This window comes from Hyaena hyaena, unplaced genomic scaffold (genome assembly GCF_003009895.1).
Source record: "Hyaena hyaena isolate Hyena2069 unplaced genomic scaffold, ASM300989v1 scaffold_138, whole genome shotgun sequence".
In the NCBI taxonomy this organism is placed as follows: Eukaryota; Metazoa; Chordata; class Mammalia; order Carnivora; family Hyaenidae; genus Hyaena; species Hyaena hyaena.
The window spans coordinates 93,974-120,075 of NW_024080770.1; the positions used below are offsets into that span (position 1 = coordinate 93,974).

Below are 26,102 nucleotides of genomic sequence, written 5' to 3' on the forward strand. Positions count from 1 at the left end.
AAATGTCCCCCCCAGCCAGGAAGGCTCCTGGTCTCTACCCATCTCCTGTGGCTCTTCCTTCCCAGACTCACTGGGCCACCACCAAGGGCACAGCTGGAGGCTAGTCTGAGTCCCACCACCCTGCTCTGGTGTAGACAGCCCCTCCTCTGGGCCTCGGGACAAGGAGGTTAATTTGGAGAATAGAGAAGAAGAGGGTGAAAACTGTAGTATCAAAGCCTCTGGAATCCCCAGCAAGAGCAGTTGAGGCATCAAGGACAAACAGACTGGCAGAAGGAAGGTGGCTCAGGGGCAGATTTATTTCCTCTGTGGCTCAGCAGCATGAGCGGGACAGCAGACACAGGTGGAACCCTCCCACGGCCTGCATCTGCCCAGGGAGCAGGGCAGCCCAGATGCCAGGCTGGATGGAGGGACGAAGGCAATGGTGCCGGTGATGCCGGCTTCCAAGGAGGTGGGTGGGGTAAGCCAGTGCCCGCCGCCACCGGCCGTTCACACGATGCCATCAAAGCCCTGCAGGCCACACTTCTTGCCGGCCACCTGGCAGCCAAAACTCAGGGCCTCCTGCATAGTCTTCCCTGGAGGGACAAATAGCTACATGAGCCTGGTCTTCTGGGCAGAGGCAGGCCTCAGCCCTGGGCCTCCAGCCGGGGTACTCACCCTGCGCCAGGCTGAATATGACAGAGGCGTTGAAGGTGTCTCCGGCTCCCAGCGTATCCACCACCCGGGGCGGAGGGAAAGCATCCGAGTGCAGCAGCTGTTCATCGGGGCCCAGGGCGTCAGCGCCCTCCTCTGCCCAGGCGCAAACCAGCGTAGCCCTGCAAGGCCCTCCACTCAGCCAGCTGTCAGCCCACCCTGGCCCCCAGCCTCCCCATCCCCCCCACCCAGGGCAGAGCCCCGTGTCCAGGCCCACTCACTCTCCATTCCTAAGGCCTCTTCCTGGCTTCCCCCTGCTCACCCTTTCCTCACGTGACCATACAAGCCCCTCAGGGCCTCCACCGCTGACTGGAACCCCCAGTGCCTGGCCACATCTTTGCTGACAAACACCTGTGGGCAGTGGAAGACAGGCTGACGGTCACCCCAGCCCTAGTCCCGGCTCAGTCCCTCACCACCAGCAGCCTAGCATTGCCCCCACAGTGTAATGTCACTCCTCCAACGTGGCCACCACCTGGTTTACTTGATCTAGAGCTACGGGTGTGCCTGCAATTGAAAACCCACAGCGAGCCTTGAGCGCCATCTTGCGGTGAAAGCGACCACTGCCACGTTACACCTCGGGCTCTCGAGAGCGTATTGCTTTGTTTTGTTTTTCTAACGCAACTATGACCTCGGGGGCTAGTTTCTCCGCCTATTAGAACAAAGGGGCAGGGGGTTGTAGAGCTTCCTCAACACCAGCTACACATTAGAACTTCCAGGGAGTTTTGTTATAAAATACCTCAGCTGAGCTCCACCCCCACCAGATAAAAAGCCAGGGTGTGGCTCAGGCACCCACACCTCGGTACAGCCACGGTGGGGGCCCAACCAGTGCAGGTTATGATGCCAGGATTGTCGTTCAGACTTCATTTCCATCCCAGGAATGCCCAAACTTACCCCACGCAAGTCCCCTTCCCATCCTCCCTCACCCCTCAGTGGCCCCCACAGCCTGCCACCCACCTGGGAGATCTGTCCTATTCCTTCATTTGACAGAAGGAAAGACTGAGGAGGCCCAGGGAGGAGGTGCACCCACGCAGGGTGCTCCCGCCCACGCAGGGTGCTCCCGCCCACGCAGGGTGCTCCGAGGCCGCCTGTAGTAGCCCTGCTTTGACTACTCTCACACCTACGCGCCTGCACGGGAGTCCGAAGCTGGGGACCTGCCTCTTTGCCCCCTGCCTGCCAATGACATCAAGCCATTCCAGAACAAGGGAACACTTGGCTCCCCTTAAGGCCCAGGTTAGCTGGATGTGGCAAGGGGACGCTGCGTGGGCCACTCACCACGTCTCCATAGCCAAACAGCTGGAACAGCTCCTCTCGGGGCTTCTCCACTTCCACGGACACTCGGATCTTTTGACCTGGAGGCTGCCTGGCATTGTGCCGGTCTATCCGCTGCAGCATCTTCACCTGCTCCGATGCATTCCGGCCCTGGGGGAGGGGGCCGGGCGGGGCAGCTCAGGACCAGCTGGGATCTGGCTAATCTGGCTCATTCTTCCCTCCCTGCTGGAATTCTAGGTGAGGGGAGGCAGGGTGTGGGGCCAGCGGGGTAGTGGAGGGGGGAGGCTGGGCTGGAACTCCATTCTAAGTTTCAAAATTCTAGAGCAGTCACGGACCTTGGAGACCTTATTGACCAGCGCGCCCCGCCCCCCCCCCCATTTCACATTTCACAGATGAGGAGACAAAAGAATAAAAGAGAGACTTTCTTAAGGACCTACAGTAATTAAATCACAAGGCCAGGATTAGAACTTGGGACTTCTCAGAGTCTAGAGGAGGTGGGCAGTCTGTAACACAGAAAGCATGGATCCTGTTTCTGGTGCCTACACCTTGCTATGTGACCTTGAGTTAGTCACCCAATCTTTCTGGGCCTTAGTTTCCTACTTGAAATCATAAAGAAGAATGGAGAGGGGATGAGGGGACTTGGATTCATGTATCTCTAAGGTACTTCATGGTTCAAAAAAACTAAGAAGGCGGCAAAATATGAGGAGGGGCTGGCAGGTTGAGCCCCTCAAAGCACAAGTAGGGCAGGACTTGCCTCAATGTGGATCCACTTGAACCGGGTCAGATCAACCTTATCGAAGTCTGCAGCAGATACATCAGGCAGGTTCCTAAGTCATAGGACAGAAACGACAGAAAAGGCATGATGGTGACGTCAGCCAAGGCCGGGATCTCTAACTAACTGCCGGGGTCCTTATGCCTGGCGCTGCCTGCAGCATGGCCAGAAACCGGATCTACGGCACAGCCTTCTAAGGCTCAGCTCCAGGATAGGCCCTGTTCCCGGCCAAACTCCTGACCACTCCTTGCCCCACTCAGCTCCATCCAGACAAGGGATTAGAGGCAGTTTGCTAGGAGGCCCTTTGGGTGTTTGAGGCTGTAACATTATCTAAGGGTAAACTCAACTGCAGCATGTGACAAGAGGCCAGTTGAGTGCCTTGAGACCACACCTCCCAGAATACTCTAAGAGCACCAGGGACTACAATTCCCAGAATTCCCTTTTGCCAGCAGCACACACAGCTCCCAGCATGCAATGCCCTGGTGAACTACAAAGACTATGGTTGCTCTGGGTCGGCTACCGTTCACTTCTGGCGTCCCAGCCATGACAGCACCACCGTTCTAAGTTCGGCAGCTCTGTGTTGCAACCCTGGGGCCAAGGTTGGTGCTTGAGGATGAGTTTTTGTTAGTGGGGGAGCTTAAGTGGGGGAGCTTTGTGAAGGGTCCACCTTGACCAGTGAGCTACACCTAACCTATATCCCTCCCGATCTGTAGCTGATGTCATCCAGTTAACTAGCTGAGTACCTGGGCCTTTCCAAGGCTGCTTCCACATTTGGCTAATGGGTCCAAACCTGCCAGCCTGCAGCAGTTGGAGGTAATATGTGTGGATCTGCCTACACTGAGGCCAGAGAGCAACAAACGTTTCTCCTCACAACTCCTCTCCTTTCCCTTCTTGTGAATACCCACGTGGTGTCCTTGATCAAAGTTGCTACAGATTGCTACTTAATGGAGAGATGACTAGGATTGCCCAAGCTGAAGGTCATTGCTGACACATATGCCCACTCACTTATTCACTGCGACACATGGAGCCCAGAGACTCCTGGCCACGAAGCTTGTCCTAGGATAATTGTCCCCTCTTCCCCAGGTCCAGTAGTCATTCTGGGCAGTAGGGACAGCCTGAACCCCAGGGCTGCCGGGTGTGGATCACCTCAGCCCTAACAGAGTACCTGGCACATGCTAGGTTCTTAGCTAAATGTCTGAGATTGTTCAGGAGAGAATGACAAGGGTCTCTCCCTAGTAGCTTGGGACTTTAAAGGGATTCCTTCCCCCCAGTTAACATGGTATCAGATGGCCCTGGTGGGCTGACCCAGTGTTCCTCTTCCCTCTGCTTCAGCAATGGCTGTGAATTGTGTGTGGCATTTGTCCTGGCTTCATCATGCGGGACTTTGGCGGGGGGGGGGGNCCAAAGGTGCTCTCTCAGATACGTCAGCGAACAGGCCTGTGCACATCCAGCTCAAATGGAGAAGCCACCAGGCGGGGGGGGGGGGGGGGGGGGGGTAGAACGAAAACCTACACAGAAATGCTAAAACACTACCCAAATGTCAGTTGTCATTATTATGAAAAGCACTTTGGCGGGGGGGGGGGGGTTCATTTCTTCTGAACACCCAAACCCAGCTCCTTCGTGCCATGCTGCAGGCTAGCGACCCTGGGGTTACCCCCAGAAATTCCAGTGGGTCCCCTTTGGGGCTTCAGATGGTTTGAATCACGCCTCCTATCCCCCTCTCCTCAGAACATTTTCCCCACACCCACACCCAGGCTGCTGATTGACCAATCACGGAGAAATTACATCATAAATTATGTTTTGTGCAGGCTGGCCCACCCATCGTTGGTGGTGGCCAAGGCCAGGTCACCAGGCGGAACGAAGCCCATCTCTTCCCACCTCACTTCTCCCCTAATTGAAAACAATTCAGAAATCACCAAACGGTTTGGCACAGGGACAATTTCTGGTACAGAGAGAGAGGCGGCAGAGAGTGGGCAGCTGGGATGCCCATGGTGGCCAGGAAGGGATCTGATTGGTGAGCCGTGCCAGGGCGAGGCCAGGGGGGCCTTACGTGTCGTAGAGCACAATGGTGCGGGAGCCATTGGAGTTGTTGACGATGCAGCAAGAGCACGGGGTTTCCCCTCTGCTCTGCCAGGCCACCTGAGACACATCCACGCCCCGCTGCCTGAAGTCAGCCACCAGGAAGCTTGGGGTGGAGCCCGAGCCAAGGGAAGGGCAAGGAGACACAGATTAGAGCCTACAAGTGGCCTGGGCCTCCCACAGGGATGAGGAGGGATGCTGGAGCATGTGCGCCTCTTCGAGAAGAAGGGTCCTGTTCTGGGAGCTCAGTGATGGCGGCAGCAGCAGCCGGCAAGTTGCAGACAGGCGTACAAACCTGTAGGCATGGAGGATGGTGCGGCTACCACTGGCCTCGTTGATGATGACCGTGGAGATGGGGACAGAGCCCGTGGTCTGAAAGACTGTGTAGCGTAGGTCCACAGAATAGCGGCGGAGGTCATCCAGGACAAAACTGCCGAGACGGAGTAACCCAGGGGAGGGATAGTTCGACAGGGGTCTGGGGACTGGAGGGAGGCTGCAGGGACCCTGGCTGCAAGCAGAGGGGACTAGGAGGGATCCGGAATCAGCACGAGGCTAGAGGCTGTGCAAGGGGGCAGGAGAGGCAGGGGAGCAAGCCTGAAACTCGGTGAGAAAAACACTAAGGGACGTTCTTTTAGGTCCTGGCTGAGGTATAAACTCCGACCCCAACCCTGTCCTTCAGTCTGACTCAAGCCACAAAGGATGTACTTCATAAAACTAGATGGGGTAGCTCTGGGGCCCGGGGCACGTAGCCTGTTAGAACAAAGCAGGTGAGGGCACTGTGGTCCATCTCATGCCGAGCCTAGGCAGAATTAATCATTACCAAGGTGGTACTTTGCTCCCCAGTTGCCCTCTACACACTTGTCCACATGGTACTCTGGTCTCTGGAGACCCTGGCAGTGCTACTGGGATTCCACTCAGCCCACAGCCGCCTCCCTGATGCCCAGCCAGCAGGCGGTGCTGCCTGGGTGAGGCCGCTCACCGCCCTCACCTCTTGCGGCCCGGGGAACCCCGCGGGCAGTGAGCTGCTCCCAGGGCCTGATGCTCCTGACGTGGGCCAGGCCCAGGACCCTTACCCAGAACCCCCTCCAATCTGAGCGAGTGGGAGGCGGACCCTGGGGGAGACTGCGGCAGCCCCATGCTTCCTGGCTACAGCGTCCCTGGAAAGTGTCCCGTGACCACTAATCCAGCCACCATCGTGGCCTCACTCTGGCGAACAATACAGATTTGTATCAAGTTGGGGCATTATTCCTCGTCTTACACCTCAAGGATCCTTTAGAGAGTAGGATCCTTCCAAAGCATGCAAACTACGGGTTGGTTTTCCAAAGGATTTTTTGCACCCTCAGTGCCTGGCACGTGGAAGGTGCTCACTACATGCTGCTGAACAAATGGGGAGAATTTGGAATGGCCTACCTAACAGCCTTATTGTTCTATAAAGGCGAGTCTCCTACCCTGCGCTAGAGCAACAGAAGGAAGACAGCCACCGAAGAAGGCTGGCAAGTGACCAGCTACTGGCTCCAGGTCACCCTGTCCCACCTCACAGGGCAGGCTCTCACCCACTGAGTTGTTAGGTGCCGTTTCACTGAGAAGGGAGTCTGGGCGCAGCTCAGGGGGCTGGGCTTTGGCAGCAGCCCCCATGAAACCAGGGTTCAAAGGGCTGTGCTTCACAGGCCACCAACCTGGCAGCCTGCCCTAGTGCCCACAGTGGGCAAAGTGTGGGCCTCACCTCCTGATAAGCATTTGCTGAGCTGGCAGTGCCAGGGGTCAAAGGGCTCTCGGGTCCCCACAGCAGCCGACATGGAGAAAGAAAGCAAATGGGCACCTATGGGCCACGGCCTCCCGGCTGGGTCTGGGCCCAGCGCTAGCGCGTGGCTTCAGGGTGTCCTAGGGCGGGCTGTTCTTGTTGCTTCAGTGAACAACGGGGACACAGCACTGGCCCTGCCCCCTCAGCTGGAAAAGAAACCGTGGACCTGAACCCTAGGACCACGGATGCAGGACATCCCCGAGGGAAGGTTGAGACAGCATGTCCCTAACTGCCCCCTGCCACAGGCATGGCCAGGATTAGGGACTTGAGAAGGGCAAAGTCACGTCCGTTGCAGAGTCTGCTGGAAGCAAGGGAGGAGAAAGTGGGAAGCGGAGCAGGCCCCGGGTGGTGGCCAGGGAAACAGGCTGTGGAAATGAAAGCTTTCATATGAGAGTCTTAGCACCTGAGCAGCAGAGAACCCGCGCTTGGGGGGGCTTGGGGGGAGTCCTAGGATGCTGGCACCCACTCTTAACCCTCCCACCCCTTTCTGGTGGCCACAAACCATTTCTTATAGGACCCCAGTCCCCCAACCCCACCCAGGGTTAAGACTTCCTTCTACAGGGCAGGCCGTCCGCTCCTTCCTCCACTCACTCGGCAATGTGGCCGGGGGCCAGCGAGCCCATGAAGGCGCAGGGGGCTCCGAGCAGGGAGAGGACGGTGCAGGAGTTGGATGCATTGCCTCCTCGCTGCCATCTCTGGGACAAGCACCTGCAAAACACACGGGGGGTCCCCGAAGCTCCAGCAGGCTGCTGCCAGGGTAAGCAAAGCCGAACACGGTGCCCGGGCCAGGGCCGTGGGACATGCAAAGCGTCTTGACCGGCCTTTCCATTTGCAGTCACAGAGGACGGCCCCACTAACTGGGTGCCCTCCTCCTCGGTTACAGTGACCCACCTCTCCCCTGGGCAGAGCTGCTGGACCTTCGGCCTCCACCTTGATGGCTGGGTAACTCAAGAGCCCCTTCCCAAAGGTGTCAAATCTGTTACCTGCTCCTGTCCTTAGGGAGCCTTCAGTAATAACTCGGGTCAAAATAAGTAAGACAGGGAGATCTGTACACTGTAGTCAATTCAAGAAGTTTGTGGCGGGGGAAGCTAACTCTTACAATGTCGAAGGTTAAGGGGAGCCTGAGTGGCTCAGTCGGGTAAACATCTGGCCTTCGGTTTAGGCTCAGGTCACAATCTTGTAGTTTCATGGGTTCAAGCCCTGTGTCGGGCTCTGCGCTGGCAGTGCTAAGCCTGCTTGGGATTCTCTCTCTCCCTTTCTCTCTGCCCCTCCCCCATTTGCGCTGCCTCTGTCTCTCTCAAAATACATAAATAAACTTAGGGAAAACATTTTTTTTACAGCTTAAAAAAAAGCAGGGTCAAAAGTTAAAAAGATTATTGGAGGAAGACGAGTTTTTCCTCCATTTTTTTGTTTCCCTTTTCTTCCCTCAGTTTTACTGAAATATAATTGATATATAACATTCTGTAAGTTTAAGGTACACGGTGATTTGATATACGCATGTATTGCAAAATGATTACCATAAGGTTTGTGAACACAACATCCCATCACATAATTACCTTTTTTTCATTTAGTTTTTCTCTACCTTTGCTGGAAACCCAACTCAAGGTGTACTCTGAGGAAACCACCTGGAGATATACCTGAAGGACTTCATTGTTCTCAACAACAGAAACGATTACCTACGCAGATCAAAGCACTGTGAGGTTTCTCACTGTGCTCCGAGAATACTGTGAAGTAAACAGTGCAGGCTGTTATTTCTATTCTTCCAGTTCCAAAAAGAAGAATAACTGTGGCCTCTTACAATAAGAACCACTAATTAAGAGAAGTAAATGAAGCAGAACTTTTAGGCTAAGGTATGTTGGCACACAAAACTTAACCCTGTAGTTCTCTTCAGCCTTAGTCCATGATCTCATTGGAAAGGATACTAATTGGGGCGCCTGGGTGGCTCAGTCGGTTGAGCATCCGACTTCACCTCAGGTCATGATCTCACAGTCCGTGGGTTCAAGCCCCATGTTGGGCTTAAAGCCCGCTTCAGATTCTGTGCGTGTCTCTCTCTGGCCCTCCCCCACACGCACTCTGTCGCGCTCTCTGTCTCTTAAAAATAAACATTAAGAAAAAGAAAAAAGGAAGGAAGTAATTTGTAAAAGGTCAAACATTACTCAAGCTATAAGCTTTGGAGAAATTTTCATGCAGATGAGAAAGGGGGAGCCTAGTGGGGTTTGACTTGCTCAGGATCGATCACACCGATAGTTAATGACAAAGCTGCTATCAGAACCCAGGTTTCCAGACTCCCCAAAGCACTGCAATGTACTACGTATTTTTGAATGGAAAGTTGCTAGGCCCCAGCTTGGATGAGGTTTCAAAGAAAGGCTATACACTTTTGCTTTCTGGAAATCGTTCCAAGTCACACTGGTACCCAACTTCCTGTGCAGAAATGCTCTGCTGAGCATGAGGATGCTTTCTGGAAGGTTCTTCTTGGCCTGGACTCTGGGGTCTGGCCAAGTTCCAGGTGGCAGTGCCTCAGAGTCCCAGCTGCCTGTGGAGTGCAGAGAGCCTGGGACAGGTGCAGGGGAAGGACGGGGTCCCCACTTGGTCTTGCCCGCCTGGGAGGCACAACGGAGTCCAGAAGGTGGGCTGGGTGGGCCAGGCACATGACACACACAGGCCAAATGGGCCACCGCACTGCTCTACAGAGGAGCAGAGCTACGGGTCTGGGGGAGAGGGGGCACACCCTGAGAGCAGAGGGCATGGGGAACATGGGAAGGGTCTCTTTAGAGAGGTGCCCTCCTTTGTGCCCACCTTCAGAATAAGCCCGTCCTCATGGGAGCTAGGAAATCTCCTTATCCTTACCTCTCCCATAAGTAAGCTCAAAGGGAAAGGGCCTGCAGCTCTTGTGGGAAGCAGGCACTCTGGGCCCAGTCTTGGGAGGACCTGGGGCCCTGGGATCCATGCTGTCCTCTTGGGAGGAGTCTTAACTCCTCACCGGGCACTGCATCCTGGGGCCAGCTGGACCTGGTAGGTGGGCTAGGTCCGCAGAGCAGCATACACCTGGGCCCCTACCCCACTGACCCTGCCCCCTTGGCAAGGGCTCTAACCTCTGGCAAACAAAGCTGCCCAAAGCAAAGGGTCAACTCCATGAGACGGGCAGAGGGAGCACAGCAGACAACAGAGGACTGGAGCGCTAGATTCGCAGGTGTAATTACTGCTCTGCCGCTCATTCACTATGTGGCCTTACGATACTTATCTAATTTCTCCACGTATTTAGCTGCTTCATCATCTATAAAGAGAGGATCTGGCTGACCCATGCTTCCCATGGGCTGTCCTAAGGAACTTATGCCACAGCGCACGTGACAGGGCTGAGTGGACCCAAAGACTGCACCCCACAGAATGCCCTCTCGGGGTTACAGTGATTAACGGTGAGGTTCTTATCAAGAGTAAATATAGGAGCCAACCAGCGACTCTTCACCTTTTACCAGACAACCAAGAAGGATGCTGTTCACTGATTTTGTAAAAAAGGACTTCTGGCAAACTCCTTTTGGAATTTAGCGCCAGGGAAACGGCGACGGCACGTGAACCAGCTCTAGCCACGACCCGCAGCGTTTCCAAATACGCCTCCGGAGCCAGCAAGCGCTTGAAGCTGTAGTGAAGCTCAACTACCAGGGTTTTAAATGTTCCCGCGGTCTAACTGCACATACTTATTGTAAGGTGCCTCACAACTTGTTTAAGAAATAGATGCGATATACGTGGTAGATGGATTGGAAGTAAGTGCTGGTGAGAGTCAAGCGCATCGGCCTTTTTGTTAAAAAGAAAGCAGCTGGTCCCGCACCTTGCTAGTTATGCGCCCTTGGTTAAATCACTTCATCTACTTGCTTATGGGTAAAACGTGGATGTGACTCCTGGAAGGGGAATTGGAGAACACCGTGCTATCCACAGCCTGGGCCTTATTGCTAACGGCCTCAGATCTTTCCCTTAGGTCCTCCGGGGCGGAGGGCACGGGACACCAGCTGCCGAGGCGGGACTCTCACTGCGCGGCCCGTGGCCCCGCGGACCTGGGGTCCGGGCTGCCAGGCTCAAACGCGGGGCTGCAGCGGCCCCTGGGGTCGACGAGGGGCCCGGGCGCCCCTACCTGCTGTCCGTGTCCTCCTCCGGGTACTTGTCCACCACACTGATGATGTCCAGCACCACTAGCCCCACGCACAGGATCTGCTTGTCTTCCATGAGGCCGCTCCCGGAGCTTTCTGCCCGCCTGGCTGACGGGGTTCCTCCTGGGCTCTGCTTCTTATCCCAGAGGACTGGGTCCCCGCTCCCGGGGCGGGCTTGGCTCCTCCTCTGCGTCCTGAGCTCCTCCCCCCAGAGAGCCTTCTGCAGCCTCGAGGGAACCGAGCAGGGCCCTTGCTCCCCAGGCCCACCGAGTCGAGCGGGCCTGGGCGCGCAGACCCCCGAGGCTTTGGTCCTCGGCCTCCCTTAGCAGGTGGCGTGGCCCAGCCGACCGCAATGCTCCCCCACTTCTTGGCCTCGTTTCCTCACTTGTCAGACAGACTCGGAGCTAATGCAAACCTCTCTAGATTGCAGCTAGGCAATCACCTGACTGCAAAAAACAAGTGCAGTAGAAAGGCGCCCCTTGCCGCTCGCTCTCCTGCACCTGCGGCTCCCACTCCAGACCCGGGACCGCGGCAGCGCCGGGCCTCGCAGTCGAGGCCTGGCCGCCTCAGCCCCAGCCTTTCCTCGCGCCGCCGCCGCGGCTCCGCCCCGCCCCCGAGGTCCAGCCAATCCCAGCGCGAGGCCCCGCCTCCGCCGCGGGGCAGCAGGGGCCTCTAGGTGAGCGGCGGCGGTCACGTGACGGGAGTCGGCTCCCAGAGCCCCCTGGCGGACACCGGCAGAACTGGCGTTCCGGGGAGGAGCGCCTGGCCGCGGCCGCCGGCGCGTGCACAGCAAGTGCGCGCAGAGCCACCGAGCCCAGGAGGAGGGGCGACCAGGGTCCGGAACGTAGGGCTTCACCTCCCTCCCCCGGCCCCCGTGTACTTCTCTCCACCCTTGAATACATACTGGAGCAGACGGTTTGTTTCGTTTTGTTCTGTTTTTTAGAAAAACCAAGTGTCTTTATTCCTGAATAGTTTAGTATGGCGGTGGGGGCCGGAGACCCCCGGGAGAGCCCTGCACCGGCCTAGAGGCCAGCCGGAGGAGCAAAGGGTGCGAGGATTCGGCCCCTCCTCAGTCCGCGCCCTGCAGGGGACGGCGAGCAAAACAAAAGTCTGGACGAAGGGATGCCAGAGTCCCCCACCACGCGGCGCGCTCAGGCGGTGGCGAAGAGATTGCTCTGGGCGCCTGTACCACAGAGGGAACAGGGACGGCGGCTCGCCTGGGGCTGGGGTGTCAGGACGGAGCCCCACCCCAGGCAGGAAGCCCGGGGAGCCCCGCCGCCCCAGCTGGCTCTTCGGCCGGCGTAGACACTTCGGGCCGGTCGGGCCCAGCCCCCCTGTCTACACCTGTCCGGGCTCCAGGTCCTCGTAGAGCAGGGCTCCGCTGAAGATGGTGAGCGGTTCCTCGGAGTGCGCCAGCTGCCCCATGACCAGGTCGATGCAGACCGTGTCTCCAGCCTGCAGCGGCAGGATGAGGCTGAAGACCCCCAGGGCGCCGGGGCTGGGCTGGCTCTCGGCAATTGGCTTATTCTCCAGGCCTTCAGGCTCATAGCCACCCGAGTCTATGCGGGCCACGCCCAGGTTGGAGCGTGACAGCACCGCCTCCACTTTCTCATGCCGGTGCCCAGTCAGCACCGCGCTCAGCAAGTAGCGCCCGGTCAGTGGTGCCGTGAACACGCCTGGGAACAAGGACCGCGGTCAGGAGGGGAGGCGGGGGCAGGGGGCAGGGAGGTGTCGGGGCGCCCACCCAGAACTTCTGGACTAAGGAGGAACCTGCTGGGCCTTTCCACCTGTCTTCCACTGGAATATAAGTTCCAGGAGGGCAGGGCATCTGGGGTTTGGTTCTTCACTGCACCCCCCCCACACACTGTAGCATCCCAAGTCCCCAGTAAAGAGCTATTGAATGGAAGCCCTCCTCCCCTCCCCAGCTCATCCCTTGGCCCAAGCTGTGGTGAGAGTGAATAAATGAAGGAAGTAGGGGGTCTCCCCAAACCAGAGCTGGAGAACATTCCCCTCGTCTTAGGGGGTGAGAACGAGAACAGATCACTGCACAGCCTCTCTGGTGGCCCCCATGGCCCAGCCAGCCAGCTTCCAGGCTTACCAGTCTCGGGATCGTAGTAGTCCCCATCGTTGAGCAGGACTCTGTCGAAGGGCACTGTGCCTGGTTCAGACCGTGGCAAACTCAGGGCAGCTGAAAAGGCCACCCGGGGCACGGGGGCTGCTGGCGCCCCTTCCACTCCTGGGTAGGGGTAAGGGGCGGGGTTGTCAGAGCGGATGCTCCGTGCAGAGCTGCCTGGGCCCCCTTCCCCTCCTGGGTCTCTACCTCCAGGGCTGCCTGAGGCCTTCCATCCTCCAACCCCTAGTTCAGTTCCCCTCCCTCCAGCACCAGATGAGAGGAACTTACCCTGCTCTCCTTGGGGACCTGTGGGAAGAGGAGAGGGAGCAGTGAGAAGGGGGCAGCTCTCACTAAGTCACTCAGCAAACATGGGCTGAGTGTCTCTGCTGTGCTAGGTGTCACACAGACTCCGAAGCAGGAGTGGGGGTATCAAGAAAAGGAGGAATATGGGCGCCTGGGTGGCTCAGTCGGCTGAGTGTCTGACTTCGACTCAGGTCATGATCTCACAGTTCGTGGGTTCGAGCCCCACGTCGGGCTCTGTGCTGACAGCCAGCTCAGAGCCTGGAGCCTGTCTCGGATTCTGTGTCTCCCTCTCTCTCTGCCCCTCCCCTGCTCATGCTGTCTCTCTCCCTCTCTCTCAGAAGTAAATAAAACATTAAAAAAGTTTTTTTTTAAAGAAAAGGAGGAATAGGGCCCATTTAGTACAACAAGCCCCCAGGCTTTCACACCCTACGTAGTCCTGTGAGCTCAGCCTTAGTCTTCAATACAGCAGTGAGGCCACCATAGCCAACTAACCCATATAGTGACTGTCCCAGTTCCTAGTTACTCACGGTCAGCCATATAGGACCCCTGATTCCTTGCCCCTTTCCTCCCTTCTCTGTCAAATTCAAAACAGAATGTTGAGCCTAGGGCCGCAGCACTGAGTGAGGCAGCAGAGGAGTGAGGCAGCGCTGCCTGCAGTAGGCCTCTCAGCCCACGTACCTGGTGGCCCAATGGGCCCCTTTTGTCCATCCTTGCCCGGAGGTCCTGGAGGTCCAGCAGGGCCTGGGGGTCCTTGTACCCCAGGAGGCCCTGGGGGCCCGGCCTCACCTGCGGGCCCTACAGTGACAAAATCAAGTTGAAGGAAAGGCACAAAAGGAGTTTCCAAAGGACAAGGAAGGTCATGGCTCCACGGACAGGTTAGTGGGGCACCTTGCTGCCCGTGCCGGATAGCCGGCTGGCAGCGCAGCACCCCACCCCCACCCACAGGCCTGTCCGAGCTGCCAGGGGAGAGTGGGGAGCCGGGAGCATGGGTCATCTCTTGTGGACGAATCAACCCCTGGGACAGTGCTGGGTCTGCGATTCATGCTGGGCAGAGCAAGGAGAAAGAGGGTGAGGTTAAGGCTGGGTGTTGTGGGGTAGGGGAAGGAGAAAGAAAGGACTTGGAAGGGGACGCCCCCCCACCTCCCACCTGATGCCTTCTCGGGCCCCCTCACCGGTGAGGTCCTTCAGACTGAGCTGGTGAAGCCGGTCCTCCAGGAGCAGCAGGGAGCTGTTAAGGGCGCCCAGCCGCCTGCCCAGGCCCGCCTGCCCCCCAAGCAGCTTCTCCAGCAAGGCTGCCTGCGTCTGGCTGGTGCCGTTGGTTTCCCGTAGCCCAGCCCAGAGCCCAGCCACGTGTCGGGAAAGGCCCTCGCGCAGGCCCTGCAGTCCCCCGGCCACGGTGTCCAGCCGCTCACAGACTCCTTCAAGACGGCCCAATCGCCCCTCTAGACTGGGGCACTGGCCAGCCTGTGCCTGTCCCTCTTCCAGGCCTCGGAAGCGCTCCTCACTCTCCGTAGCATGCTCTGTGGCCTCCTGTTGCAGCCTGTTAATCTCGGAGATGATACGGTCCTTGGTGGCCCCCAGGTCAGCCAGATCGGCACCCTGCCCTTCCACGGTGGTCTGGAGCTCGTGCAGCGAGTCATTGAGAGAGCTGAAGGTGAGAATAACTTCCGAGAGCTCTCCTTGCAGGGCCTGTAGGGCTGAGCCCGAGCTTCCCCCAAACACACTGAAGCCATCCAGAGGCCCTCGGCTGGGTCCCCCAACACCGGGGCCGGCCCCAGGGCCCCGCGGGGGTAGCAGGGGGCAGGAGCAGCGCTCCACACCGTCCCGAAGGCGGCCCAGCTCCTCTTGGACGCCGCCACAGGCCCCACAGCCCTCGTCCCCACGGGCCTGCAGGAGGCCCTCCAGCTGGCCCAGCCGCACCGCCGTGAGGTTCAGCTGCAGCGCGAGCTCCGCGGTCGTGTCGTCCAGCGCGTCAACACGCCCCTGGAGCTGGCCCACGACCCCTTGCAGCTCCTCCAGTGCGGCCTGCCGGGCCTCCCCGGCGGCTCCCACCTCGCGCAGGCCTGAGCCCAGCAGGCGCAGCTGCCCCTCGCCGTCTAGCACCCTGCGCTCCAAGGCACCGAGGATCTCGCCGGCCCGGGGGTCCTGCCCCCCCGGGGCCCCAGAGCAGAGCTGCCCGCACGCCTGCACAGCCCCTGCCACCTGCTCTTCCAGCAGATCCAGCCGCCCACCCAGCCCTCCGCTCACGTTGGCCAGCAGTCCCTCCAGCTTGTCGAGGCGGCCCCGGGCGGCAGGCAGCCAGTGGCCCAGGCCCCCAGGGCGCCCGGGCCAGCCCTCCGCCTGTTCCTCTGAGGGACCCAGAGTGGAGTTGAACTGGTCCTCCAGGCGTGAGAGGCGGGATGCTAAGCTGGTGTAGCCCGGGGGGTGGCCCCCCTGCCCTGCCGCTCCTCCCAGCTCGGTGCCTCGCCGCCCACTCAGCACGGTCACTGAGCCCGCCACGACATCCAGCCTCCGCTCGAGCTCTGCCAGCCGCCGGCCCAGCTCCGGAGGGCAGCACTCCTGCAGGGGCCTGCGGCCCGCGGCCTGCCCAGGGAGCTGCCGCTGCCGCTCCTCCACCGAGGCCAGTAGCTTCTCCAGCGCTCGCAGCCGCTCCCGGTCCTCCTGCCGCTGCCGGCGGAAGTCATCCAGCCCCGCCAGGCACACGGAGCAGGACTCCTGCAGCCGCCGCTCCAGCTCCCGCAGCAGCTCCTCGCTGTGGCCAGGCGGGGCTGGGGCTGCGCCCGCGGCCCTGCCACCACTGCCCCCGCCGCTGTGGTGGTGGTTGAGATGGCCCAGCTCCTGGTCATGGGTGGACACGCGGTTGTCCAGGAGCTGCAGCTGCTGCTGGATCTCCGTGAGGGTCTCGTGCACGCCGGGGCGGGCCGCTGCATCCGCCGGCTGCTGCCTGCCGTTGAAGGCCGTCTCCACGGCCCTCTGGACGTCCTCCGCCAGGCGCCCGCTCAGTCCCTGCAGGACACCGCGGAGGCCCTGCAGCTCCTTTGTCAGGCTCTGCACCTGCTCCTCCAGCTGCTGCACCTTCTCGGACTCCCCGGGACCTGGCAGAGAAGCAAAGGCATAAAGGCCGCGGGGCCAGGCCCTGGAGCCCAGGGCCTCCCTCTGAGGCCCTGCCCTCCCCGACTCCAGCAGGAGCTCCTGGCTGAGTCAGCCACTCCTTAGCTGGGTAACTGGGGCAAGAAAAGATGGCAAGAACCTCCACTTACTGAATGCCTACTAGGCCCAATCTGTAACATGGCTTCCCCCCACCCCTTACAACCAATTCCGCTAGACAGGTAACCACAGATTTTCCCATTCGGTAGATTGTGAGACTGAGGACCAGGGGACATTAAGGAACTGGGCCATGATTATATGTTTAGTAAGTGGCAGAGCCAAGTTTCAAACCCAGCGCATTCATCTGACCACCAGGTCTACTGTCCAGAGTTTCTCCCAGAAATTGTTTGCTTATCTGTGAAATGGGAAGCACTGTGGACCCCCTAACAGTGACTATTCCTGGGCAAAAGGCACCTGTCCCTAACACCACAGGGACAGGCGACGTTCTGCGGGAAGCCTGCGGGGGCTCTAGCTGGATGGTGGGAGAGGCGGCCAGAAGTTCCTGTTTCCATCATTACAGCATGACAGTCTCCCTGGCAGGCAAACGCGGCACGTTTGTCCACCCACAGTGCCCGGGGCACACAACAGGAAAGCAAGGGGGACTGCTGCATTCTGGGACCTGCAGTCTCCAGAGGCCACCGAGGGGCCTGGGACCTGTAGTCGGGTGCAGTGCATGCTAGGACTTGTAGTCTATCCCCGTGGTGAACAGCTTCACCAAGGAATTCCCCCTTCCTCCCGCAGTGGTTCACAACTAGGAAGTGTCTCGGCCACGTGTGGGCGTGCGTGAGCACATTCTCTTTCTCAGCCTTTTTTTAATCTCTCAGTCTCTCAATCTGCTTCTATCACACACACACACACACACACACGTACACGCACGTACACGCACGTACACACACACAGTGCACAGGCTGCATGGGCGGGCAGAGAATCTCAGGGATCTCACTCACTGCCTTCTATCCCCTTCGGACTTGGAGCACCGGGTTTTTCCCTCAACAGCCTGGCGCCACATTTTCCACCCGGTACCAGCTCCCGCTTCTTCCCCCGGAGGCTCCCACACTCACCTTCCCCACCCAGTCCACTCAGGTGGCTTCCTGCACTGGAGCCGGAGAGGTTGGGGCGGGCGGGCCGGGGCCGGGGGCGTGGCGTGGTAGGTGCAGGACCCAGTGCTGGGGCAGGACCCTCCGCACAGTCATCGCCCCCATAGCCCTGACAGCACCTCCACTCCATATCTGTCACTGTCTTGTAGGCCACTCGGTAGCGAGGACGAAGGAAGCTGCGGTACCTGCCGAGAGGCAGAGGGAGGCCTCTTGACTCCTTGTCTTGTTGGTGACCCTAGAACCTGACCTCAGAGATGGGCAGCTGCTGGTGGTAGACAAGGCCTGTCCCTCAGGCTGGGTCCCCCTTACTGTCCAGCATGTGTCTCTGCTCAGTCGAAAGCTGTCAGCTTGCTGGCCAGGAGCCAAACCCCTGTTCTTCCTCCCCTTGTCCTATGCCGGAACCTTGAACTCCTCATCTGAAGCCTGACTCAGCCCAGAGAAGGCATCTGGGGCGTCGGCAGGGTGGTCTAGGTAACTTCACCCTCAGTATCCGCCCCCAACTGTTGCCTAGGCATCTTCTCAAATGGTTCTGACTGAAACCCCTGGTCCTGTCCCTTTCTACCTGCTTTGCACAAATTCCCTGAGGTGGCTGACCCTCCTTCTGGCCTAGCCCAGGCCCCACCAAGTACCCACCCCTCGGCACAGGGGCTCACATGATGCTGCGGGGACACTGGGGCTGGCCCCAGCCACAGGGCTGGTAGTCGGGCTTGATGAAGGTCTCCACTCCATCCTCAAGGACACAGCTCACTGTCCGGGTCACCACATAGGCACACCAGTTCCTGTAAGCACAACCCCACCTGGACCCAAGGGCCAGAGACACAAGCCCCCGAGGAGGGCCCAGGGGCTACCAGAGGGGCTGAGGGAGGGTCAAAAGATGAAGGGCCCAAGGGGCCAGTGGGAGCCAGGCCTTTGGCAGAGGCAGCTCCCCCCACGCTTTCCTGTGCTCCAGTAGGAGTCGGTAAAGACTTTTCAAGACAGCGAAAGGAGGTACGGAATGGAAGGCCACAACTACAAGACGTGAATCCTCGTGGCTGGGGGGTCCTGGGAGCCTCTGAATTCACACATTCATTCATGTCCCTTTCTGTCTCAATCCCCAGCCCGGCATGGCCTGTGTGAGCCAGCTGGCTGGGTCCCTCTGGTGATCCCTGGGGCATCGGCTTCCACCCACCCCTAAGAGAGGAGGACAGGGCAGGCAAGGGGCCAGCTCAGGGTTCCGTAGAGAATAAGCCATTGATGAACGCCGCCCCTCTCAGGGCTTGCCGTTCTACACGTTTGGCCCCATTCATGTTGGCCTTTGATCTGTGTCCGGCTGTGTCCAAAGGGACAGAGCAGAGACAGTGTCAGAGTTACAGATTACTGGATGGGCCGAGGAAGCCCTGGGAAGGGAGGAAGGTCTGCGAAGGCCACTAGGCTGGGACACAGCAGGCAGGCTGCGGGCGGGCTGGGCCCGTGCCCCTCAGGGGAATGTTCCGGGGCACCTAACTACAGGTCCCCCTGAAGTTAGAGAGGGACCTATCTATTTAGGGGGCCCTGGAAATGCCCCACGGGAGGGTGGGCTTGTGCAGAGCCACCTGATGGATGGGCTTCCTCTGCCCCTCTCTCCCTGCACTAGGGCATACGCCGCCCCTCTGCCCGCCCCCCTCCCAGAGGGCGAGGCAAGGGCCAACCGTCCTGATGCCACCTTCCTGACCCACCCTCCCAACCCAGCTCCAGCCTCGGGCGGGGACCCAGACGCTTACCTGTGGCGGCTGGCCGGCCGGGGGGCGCTCTGGGCCTGGGGCTCACCAGGGCTGAGGGCTCCGGCGCCCCCTGTGTAGAGGCTATAACCGCGAGGAGGGTAGCTTGCTGCTCCCACGGCTGTGGTCAGCAGGCAGCAGAGGTAGCAGCTCCAGAGGGTGCTGGGGGCCATGGTGGGGACACTCCGCAATGGCCCTCAGAGGCACATCCCAGCCCGACCACTGGCGCCTCTGTCTGGAGCCGGGATGCCTCTGCTCCGGGGGACAGCGCCAGGCCGGGTCCTGTCCCCAGCTTCCTGCCGGCAGCCCCCAGCCACACGCCTCCTCCTTGGCCGCCTGGCCTGACCCCTCTCCCCCTCCTCTTTCCTCCTCAGGCTCCTGTCTGTCCCTCCCTTGGTTCCTTCCGTTCTCCTCTTCTCCACTTCTGAGGGGAGTTTGTTCTCTGTGCCCCCTGGCCTCCTGTGCCTGGTCCCTGCCCCTCTCAGATGCTGCTTCCTGGGCCTCCACCCCCCTCGCCCCAGCGGGCCCTCCTCTGGTCTCCCTATCTGTTTTCCCCAATGACCGGATCCTGGGGGTGACAGGGCTTTGCCCCTGTGGCTGTTCAGAGGCGCAAGAGTGAGTGTGGGGCGGGCCCTGGCCTCCCGCCTCCCTCCCCTGCTCACTCCCTTCCCCCCCTGTCTGGCTGGCGGTCCAGCCTCCCTCTTCCTCCCCCCACCTCTCCAACCATCGTGCGCCACATCTGCTTCTTGTTAACTCCGGGAAAGAGAGGAAAAAAAAGGAAAAACAGAGAAATGTGGAGTTGCCGCCAGGCTTGGGGCCAGCCTCTCAGACGGGCCACATGGAGTGGAGCCGGGGCCAGAGCTGGGGAGGAGGCCCCCGGGCTGGTCGCTGAGACAGGGAAGGGAGCTGTTGCCACAGCTCCCCTGGGGCTAGGGCAAGCCTCCCCTGGGAGAGAAGACCCTGGAGAGGAGGGGAGAGGTGGAGGGGAGGACTGTGAAAGGGGAGTGAACTTGTAGGGCACTGCGGGGTATCATCTTGTCCAGCTGCCTCCTTTTACAGATGTGAACCATGAGGCCCAGAGTGGGAAAGTAACATGTTCGAGGTAACACAGCACGTCTAGAGCAGGGCTGTGCTTAGAATTTACATACCTAGGTCAGTGACTTGGGAGGAAGAAGTGGGATAGGGTAGGTGAGAGGGCTGCTGGGCCAGGGAGGAGACAGAAAAGGACACCACTGAGGCAAGCAGGAAATTCAGAGAAGCCAGAGGAGGAAGAAAGGAATCTGGAAAGGAGGGCGCAGCCTTCTGTCAAGCATGGAGAGGGCATGAGCAGGAGACTTATTCTCAAAACAACAAATGAATATGGATCCCAGGCCTTTCTTGGTAAAGGCCAGGCCATAAGTGGGGGAGGGGAAGGAAGGAGGCACATTGGGCAGTATCTGAATCTATAGAGCCCAAAGGAAGTCACTCCCCAGCCTAGAGGCAAGCCTGATAGCCTCTGTAGCAGGCCAGGAACTCAGTCACACTCTACAGGCTCACCGGAAAGCTCCTCTTGAGATGGCCAAATCTGTCAGCTGCCCCCCCCCCCCCCCCCCCCCTTCACCATCTGGCCTCAGCACTGTGCTCTGGACCAGGTGTCCCTGTGTGGTAGGGTGCTTGCTTACAAGAGCGAAGGAGAAGCACCAGACAGAGGCAGATGAGAGTGCTGTGTGCAGCACTGCGGCGGTGCCCAGGTAGCAGAGGCATGTGTAAGACTCGGTAGGAGAAACTGGGGCTGCTGGGGAATGAGACACAGACACCAAAACAGAAAATGAACACAAAGCAGGATAGACAGCGTGCCAAGGGAGCTAGACAAATGGATGATGTGTTCTGGGTAAGAGGAGGGGAAAGACAGCTGGATGCTCGGGGGAGTCAGAGGAGAGCCCTTGGAAGAGAGAGAGCCTGAGCAGTGTTGGGGGGTGGGGTGGGAGGGAAGAACAGAGACAGGGGGAGGGGAGAGATTTCAGGTTGGGGAAAGAGGTCTGCCTCCGTTTTCTCATTGCTCAACGTGTCAGTAACAACAGTACCCTCCTTCCTAGGTTTGTGAGGATGGAGTTAATACATGTAAAGCATTTAGAATAGTGCCTGGCACATGGTTCATGCCCAGTAAATGTTAGCTCTTATTTGTGTCAGGAAGAAGTGGGGCAGAAAGTCAGAGAAGCCGATTGTGAAAAATCTGGGGAGAGGCCCAGATGACTGGTTAGGAGCTTGGATTACGAGTGTTTTAGTAGGAGCTCAATATCTATGCAGAAGGAAGGCATGGGGGGCAAGAGCAATGGGCAGGGTGTCGGGCACAAGGACTGTGGGTCCACTTCCTCCTCTAAGGAGTCTTATCCCTTTAAGCAAATCCCATGGCTCTGCTGGAGGTCTGTGGGCTACTGTCTATGGTGCCTTTGAAATTCTACATTGCAAAATGATGCAGATTGGGAAGAGAAGGCCGTGAGTGCTTGGTGACTTGCCTGGGTAATGAGGGGCCATGGTAAGGGAGATATCCGAGGAGATTCCAGGGTTTGAGCCAGGATGGGTAAGTTGAGAAGAACAGGTTTGGAAGAAGATGACCTTAGTTTGGACACATTGAGTTTAAGATGAGATCATAGTTCAACTAAATGTCCAGGAGATGGTCAGAGACGCAGTCTTGATTCTGGGAGCCATTCACAGGGCAATAGTTGAAAACCATGAGAATGGATGTCACCAAATCTTCTATGTGACTGAGTGATCTGCCTCTGAGGTTCTATGGCTCAGAATGTGATCTTGATGGCTCAGAAATGTTCACAAAAAGACAGGATGGTGAAAGTGAATGCTGGAATCCAGAGAAATGGAGATTTGTGGCTGCCCCTCAGCACACAGGGGGCTTGGGGGTCAGCACACAGGGAGACTTGAAGGCAACAGTCCCAGGAGATTCTGATTTGAAAGTGGCTGTCGGTGGAAGGTTGCGGCATTGTCCCTGGTCTCTGGGTCCGTTCTAGGCCCGGGCCCTGGGCTTGGCAGGGAGCCAACCCACTTCAGAGCGCCCTGGCTGCTGCTGTGGGTTTTCTTGCTCTATTCTTGCCACCCTCTCTCCCTTCAGGGGGCCTCTGACAACCTGAAAAGTCATCCCAGCCATCTTGTCACTGTCTGGTTGTCATTCATTCCTTAAGTTTAAATGGGTGTCTCCCATAAATTTAAAAATCTGTTGTATTTTAAGTGTGTCAAGCCAAAAATGTTGGCTTTGAAATGCAATTGCAGTAGGTTGGATTTCATTTAGTCCTGTAATTAGGAGCCAAGACCTAGGGGCTGACATAGAATGTTTGTGATATCTCAAATAAACCAGTGGCTCTGGGTTCACTGGGGGAGGCTTGGGGTGTTGAGCAGGCAGGCTGCAGTGGAGACTAAGGTTAGAGAAAATACATCGACGGTGGCAGTGGTATTGACAAGTAGCCACAAATGTCCAAAGAAACTGCCAGGAGAATTCTGGAGACCAAGATGGCTGAGGCCTTGGGGCACTAGGACAAGATCTATTTTATAACCTTTCCAGGATAAGGGCTTATCAAGGGTCTAGTGCCAATGGGAAATCCTCACTATATTGGACAGCTAACTTATTCAGTCAACCATCAGTGGCTGAGCGATGAGCTCATGTGCCAAGGCCAGGACAGGTGGGGGCCCTAGCAGTAAGGGGCATTTCGTATCTAATGCCCTCTGTCAGCACACTGAATATTGGGAGGGAAAAAGTGGAGAATAATAATTGGGCCTTGGGTTATGCAAACCCAGATGGGAATTCAAGCTTTTGGGGGACTCTTGAGCGAAAGTCCACTCCTGCTCAAATGCACACATTTTCCTTTTCCTCCCAACCCTTCCCACAGGTACAATAGTTTAAGAGCCAGCATCTCTGCACTCTGGGCCCGGGCCCCTTTCCTGGGTCTTGTTGCTTTTTCACTCATTGGCTTAATCTTTCCCTCACGTCTTCTCCTTGAAAATGTCACACTAATCCCAGAGATTAAGCTCCACATATGCCCCCACCTCCCTCAATTCTCTCTCTCCTCCAGTTCCCCCAAAGATGACACTTTGCCTGTTTCACTTCCCACATTCATTTCCACCCAAGCTTTTCTCAAGCTTTGTTAGTTCTTAGCTGAGTCTAGTTTAGTCCTGGGAATCATTTTTAATTTCAGTTCCCCCAGGCACGAGGCCAAATGACCCACTCAAGGCTGATAAAGGTTTGCTGACCTAGGCACAGCAAGTTCACAGAGATGAAGGACATTTCTGGATGGTTCTAAGACAAATTCTTTTCCTCTTGTCCCTGGCCCTAGGATAACCTGTCGAGTCCACAGTCTGACACGAGTATGGAATAGAGGAAAGCGGATCAGGTGACGGTTTCAAACTATTTGTAAAGTCCTGGTCAAATCAATTACCTCCTAGGCCTCAGTTTCCTTCTTTGTAAAATGATCTTGAAGGCCCCTTTCAGCTCTGACAGCCTAAGGTCAGTTGGTTTCAGGACAGCCTTGGAAATCTGAAACACTTCCAAGGCCTTCCCTCATGTCATTTGCAGTCTAGAAAGTCTACTTTCCAGGGTTTGGTTCTGTTTTAACAGTAGATCTAAGTGTCTGGTTGGACTTGGATCTGCTTCAAATTTCCAGGAGCCGCAAAGCATAATGTGTGTAATCCTTTAAGACCTAGACCCTCATTCTCCCAGAGCGGAGCTGGGAACAGACCACTCTCTGAGGGACACCAGGATGGACATGCCTGGGGTTTCGCTTTCCATAGAGGGGACATGAGCTTGGGCTTCTAAATAGGAAGCTTCTGGGAAATACTGGGTGGAGGTTGGGGGGAGGGGGTGGTGACATGGGGGAGGCCAGGGGGAATTACAGACTGCTAAAGGCAGAGACTGACCTTAGGGGTCACTGAGCTAGAGCATGGAGGACACAACTGTTGACGGTCCCAGGCCTCAGAAGTCAGCTCGGGAATAGTGCACCCCTAGGTCATGGTGCACACCAGGCAGAAAGACGGTCCCCTGCCCCAGCTGCTCCAGTCCCACAGCAGCTCCTGTAGTTTTTCTTGGCTCAGAGAAGCAGAGGCGTCCCCTGAGCCCTGGCTCCCCTCTACCGCAAAGCAACTGGCTTCCATTACCCTTGACAGCTCCAGAGTAACAGCCCAGCCCCCGGCCCCAGCCTGGCTCCTTGCTGTTCCCTTTTATGGTGAATCGGAGGGAAAGCAAGGGGGGGGGGAGGGGGAAGTAGGTTCTCGCTGGGGCAGAGGGCTGTAGCGCTCCAGGGCCTCTCCCTCACCAGAGACCCTCAGCCATCTACCCACTGTCTTTTTTCGCCTCAGTGATCCACTCTGCTCAGAACACACAGCCCGTCTCGCTTGTCCCAGCCCTCCCTCCCTCGCATCCGGGGGGTGATTTCCCACTTGGCCCAAGTCCCACGGTTTGGGTTTTGATTCCGGGAGGGTCCGCCCTATTTCCGACGCCCACCCCCGGGGGTGGGGGAACGAGCCCGGGGAAGGGAGGCACTGGTCAGATCACAGGCAGGATCGTTCCCCTTGGCGGATGTGGGGCAAAAAGGCGGGCGCCGAGGAGAGCAGCACCCGGCCGCCCAGCTCTCTCCCCATTCTGCACCGCCTCTCGCCGCCCTCTCTGCCGCCGACGGGGCCAGGGAGGGGACCCTGAGGGCAGGGCCCAAAGGAAGCACCTGGCTGGGCCGAGCCGGGAAGCAGAGGGTGGGCAGCAGCGCGGGGGGCCAGGGCAGGAAGGAGGGGTCGGAGTCTAGGGGTCAGGCCGAGCCTCTCACCCTACCACGCCGCCGCACCCTTGCCCCAGCCCGCTGCTGGGCTTCGGGGAAGCGGCCACCGTTCCGCTGCGTCCCCTGCCGCGCCAGCTGCGTCCAGCTGCGCTCCGCCAGCGTGAGGCGCGCGCCCGAGGCTCGCCCACCCACTACGGGGGCCCGTCCCGCCCCAGCCCCCGCCCCAGCCCCCGCCCCAGCCCCCGCCCCAGCCCCCGCCCCTCCGCGGCGCCTCGGGGAGCAGGCGAGACGGCGGGGCTAGAGAGCCCATTCCGGCGGAGCCGCACGGCCGGAAGTGCCTGGTTTGGGCTTGCTCTCGCTCTACCAACTTCCGGGCCGGGACTCCTACCTGAAGCTAGTGCGCAGACCGCTCCGCGTTGAGCGCAGCTGATCAGGTGAGAGGTACGCAGGAGCGCTCCGCGGCTCTTAGGCGGTGTCCGGGCCCGGGGTCCAGAACGGGTCCGGGCCTGAGCGAGGAGTGAGCCGGCCCCAGGCTCAGTCCCCTTCTCTTCTCCGCAGGATGATCACAGACGTGCAGCTCGCCATCTTCGCCAACATGCTGGGCGTGTCGCTCTTCCTGCTTGTGGTTCTCTATCACTACGTGGCCGTCAACAATCCCAAGAAGCAGGAATGAAAGTGGCGCTTTCTCCGCCCCAGGTAACGGTCCGGGGCTGCAGCGCCCAGCCCCCGGAGAGTGGAATGGCGAGGCCGCGCCAGGGCCTGCAGGGTTCGAAACTTCAAATCAGAGAGTGCCGGGCCAAGCGTGATACAGTCCAGAACTGAGCCCCTTTATCCGCACTCAATAGGGAATGCCTTACAGTGCCCTGCCCTTTCCCTCTGAAACTGCTTTCTGCTAGAATGGGGGTGAGTTTCCTAATCCTCCCCTGCCCCCATCCTCATGGTACCCCCATGCCCCAGTTGGGCCTTTGGGCACAAGAAGACACTGACACAGAGAGGAATAAAGGTACTGAGGGTGCCATCCGAGTATGCGGATTTGGGCTCTTCATTTAAGTAGTCTTCACTTCTCCAAGGTTGTTTAGGCTTTTATTTAGGCAGAATGGGGGGGGGGCGGGCGGGGAGGGGTTGTAAAGATGTAGAATTTGGGGGCAAGAGGCACTGAGTTATAGGTGTTGTCCCCTGTAGACCAAAGCTCTAGACAAGAAAGGT

The 26,102-nt window shown here is 58.3% G+C and overlaps 3 protein-coding genes across 9 annotated transcripts in view; 1 reads left to right on the forward strand and 2 right to left on the reverse strand.

Moving 5' to 3' along the window:
* Positions 1-273: 273 nt before the first annotated feature.
* KHK (ketohexokinase) lies at positions 274-11,343 on the reverse strand. Of its 6 annotated transcripts, XM_039238302.1 has the most exons (9): positions 10,735-11,312; positions 7,203-7,319; positions 5,106-5,240; positions 4,782-4,916; positions 2,714-2,786; positions 1,963-2,109; positions 953-1,041; positions 655-812; positions 274-572 (listed from the first exon to the last, which is right to left on the reverse strand). In XM_039238302.1, exons 1-9 carry the CDS (start codon positions 10,824-10,826, stop codon positions 487-489), a joined length of 1,032 nt encoding a protein of 343 aa, XP_039094233.1. In that variant the 5' UTR covers positions 10,827-11,312; the 3' UTR covers positions 274-486. The 6 variants fall into 6 exon arrangements, with proteins under 6 accessions (XP_039094233.1, XP_039094235.1, XP_039094234.1 ...); XM_039238304.1 differs by lacking the exon at positions 5,106-5,240 and having other exon boundaries at positions 10,735-11,309; XM_039238303.1 differs by lacking the exon at positions 4,782-4,916 and having other exon boundaries at positions 10,735-11,308.
* A 331-nt stretch (positions 11,344-11,674) lies between these two features.
* EMILIN1 (elastin microfibril interfacer 1) lies at positions 11,675-19,759 on the reverse strand. The gene is made up of 8 exons (XM_039238356.1): positions 19,150-19,759; positions 18,064-18,189; positions 17,375-17,595; positions 14,339-16,261; positions 13,845-13,961; positions 13,152-13,169; positions 12,849-12,986; positions 11,675-12,426 (listed from the first exon to the last, which is right to left on the reverse strand). Exons 1-8 carry the CDS (start codon positions 19,317-19,319, stop codon positions 12,089-12,091), a joined length of 3,051 nt encoding a protein of 1,016 aa, XP_039094287.1. The 5' UTR covers positions 19,320-19,759; the 3' UTR covers positions 11,675-12,088.
* Positions 19,760-25,225: 5,466 nt separating this feature from the next.
* Positions 25,226-26,102, forward strand: part of OST4 (oligosaccharyltransferase complex subunit 4, non-catalytic) — a 1,511-nt gene continuing 634 nt past the window's right edge. Inside the window, exons 1-2 of one of the 2 annotated variants that reach the window (XM_039238288.1) lie at positions 25,226-25,330; positions 25,455-25,592. In XM_039238288.1, the coding sequence (XP_039094219.1) occupies positions 25,456-25,569 (114 nt within the window). In that variant the 5' untranslated portion in view covers positions 25,226-25,330; position 25,455 and the 3' untranslated portion in view covers positions 25,570-25,592. Of the gene's footprint in view, positions 25,338-25,454; positions 25,593-26,102 lie in introns of both variants that reach the window. The other variant, XM_039238289.1, reaches the window with a different exon arrangement.

Excerpts from the sequence above, each read along its gene's own strand:
- KHK (XM_039238302.1), bottom strand. The coding sequence starts at position 10,826 with ATGGAAGACAAGCAGATCCTGTGCGTGGGGCTAGTGGTGCTGGACATC. Across the intron at positions 7,320-10,734 it reads GAGGAGGACACGGACAGCAG|GTGCTTGTCCCAGAGATGGC; the intron begins GTAGGGGCGCCC and ends TGTGTTTTGCAG. Across the intron at positions 1,042-1,962 it reads TGTTTGGCTATGGAGACGTG|GTGTTTGTCAGCAAAGATGT; the intron begins GTGAGTGGCCCA and ends CACTGCCCACAG.
- EMILIN1 (XM_039238356.1), bottom strand. The coding sequence starts at position 19,319 with ATGGCCCCCAGCACCCTCTGGAGCTGCTACCTCTGCTGCCTGCTGACC. Across the intron at positions 18,190-19,149 it reads CGGCCGGCCAGCCGCCACAG|GAACTGGTGTGCCTATGTGG; the intron begins GTAAGCGTCTGG and ends TTGTGCTTACAG. Across the intron at positions 17,596-18,063 it reads CAGTGTCCCCGCAGCATCAT|GTACCGCAGCTTCCTTCGTC; the intron begins GTGAGCCCCTGT and ends GCCTCTCGGCAG.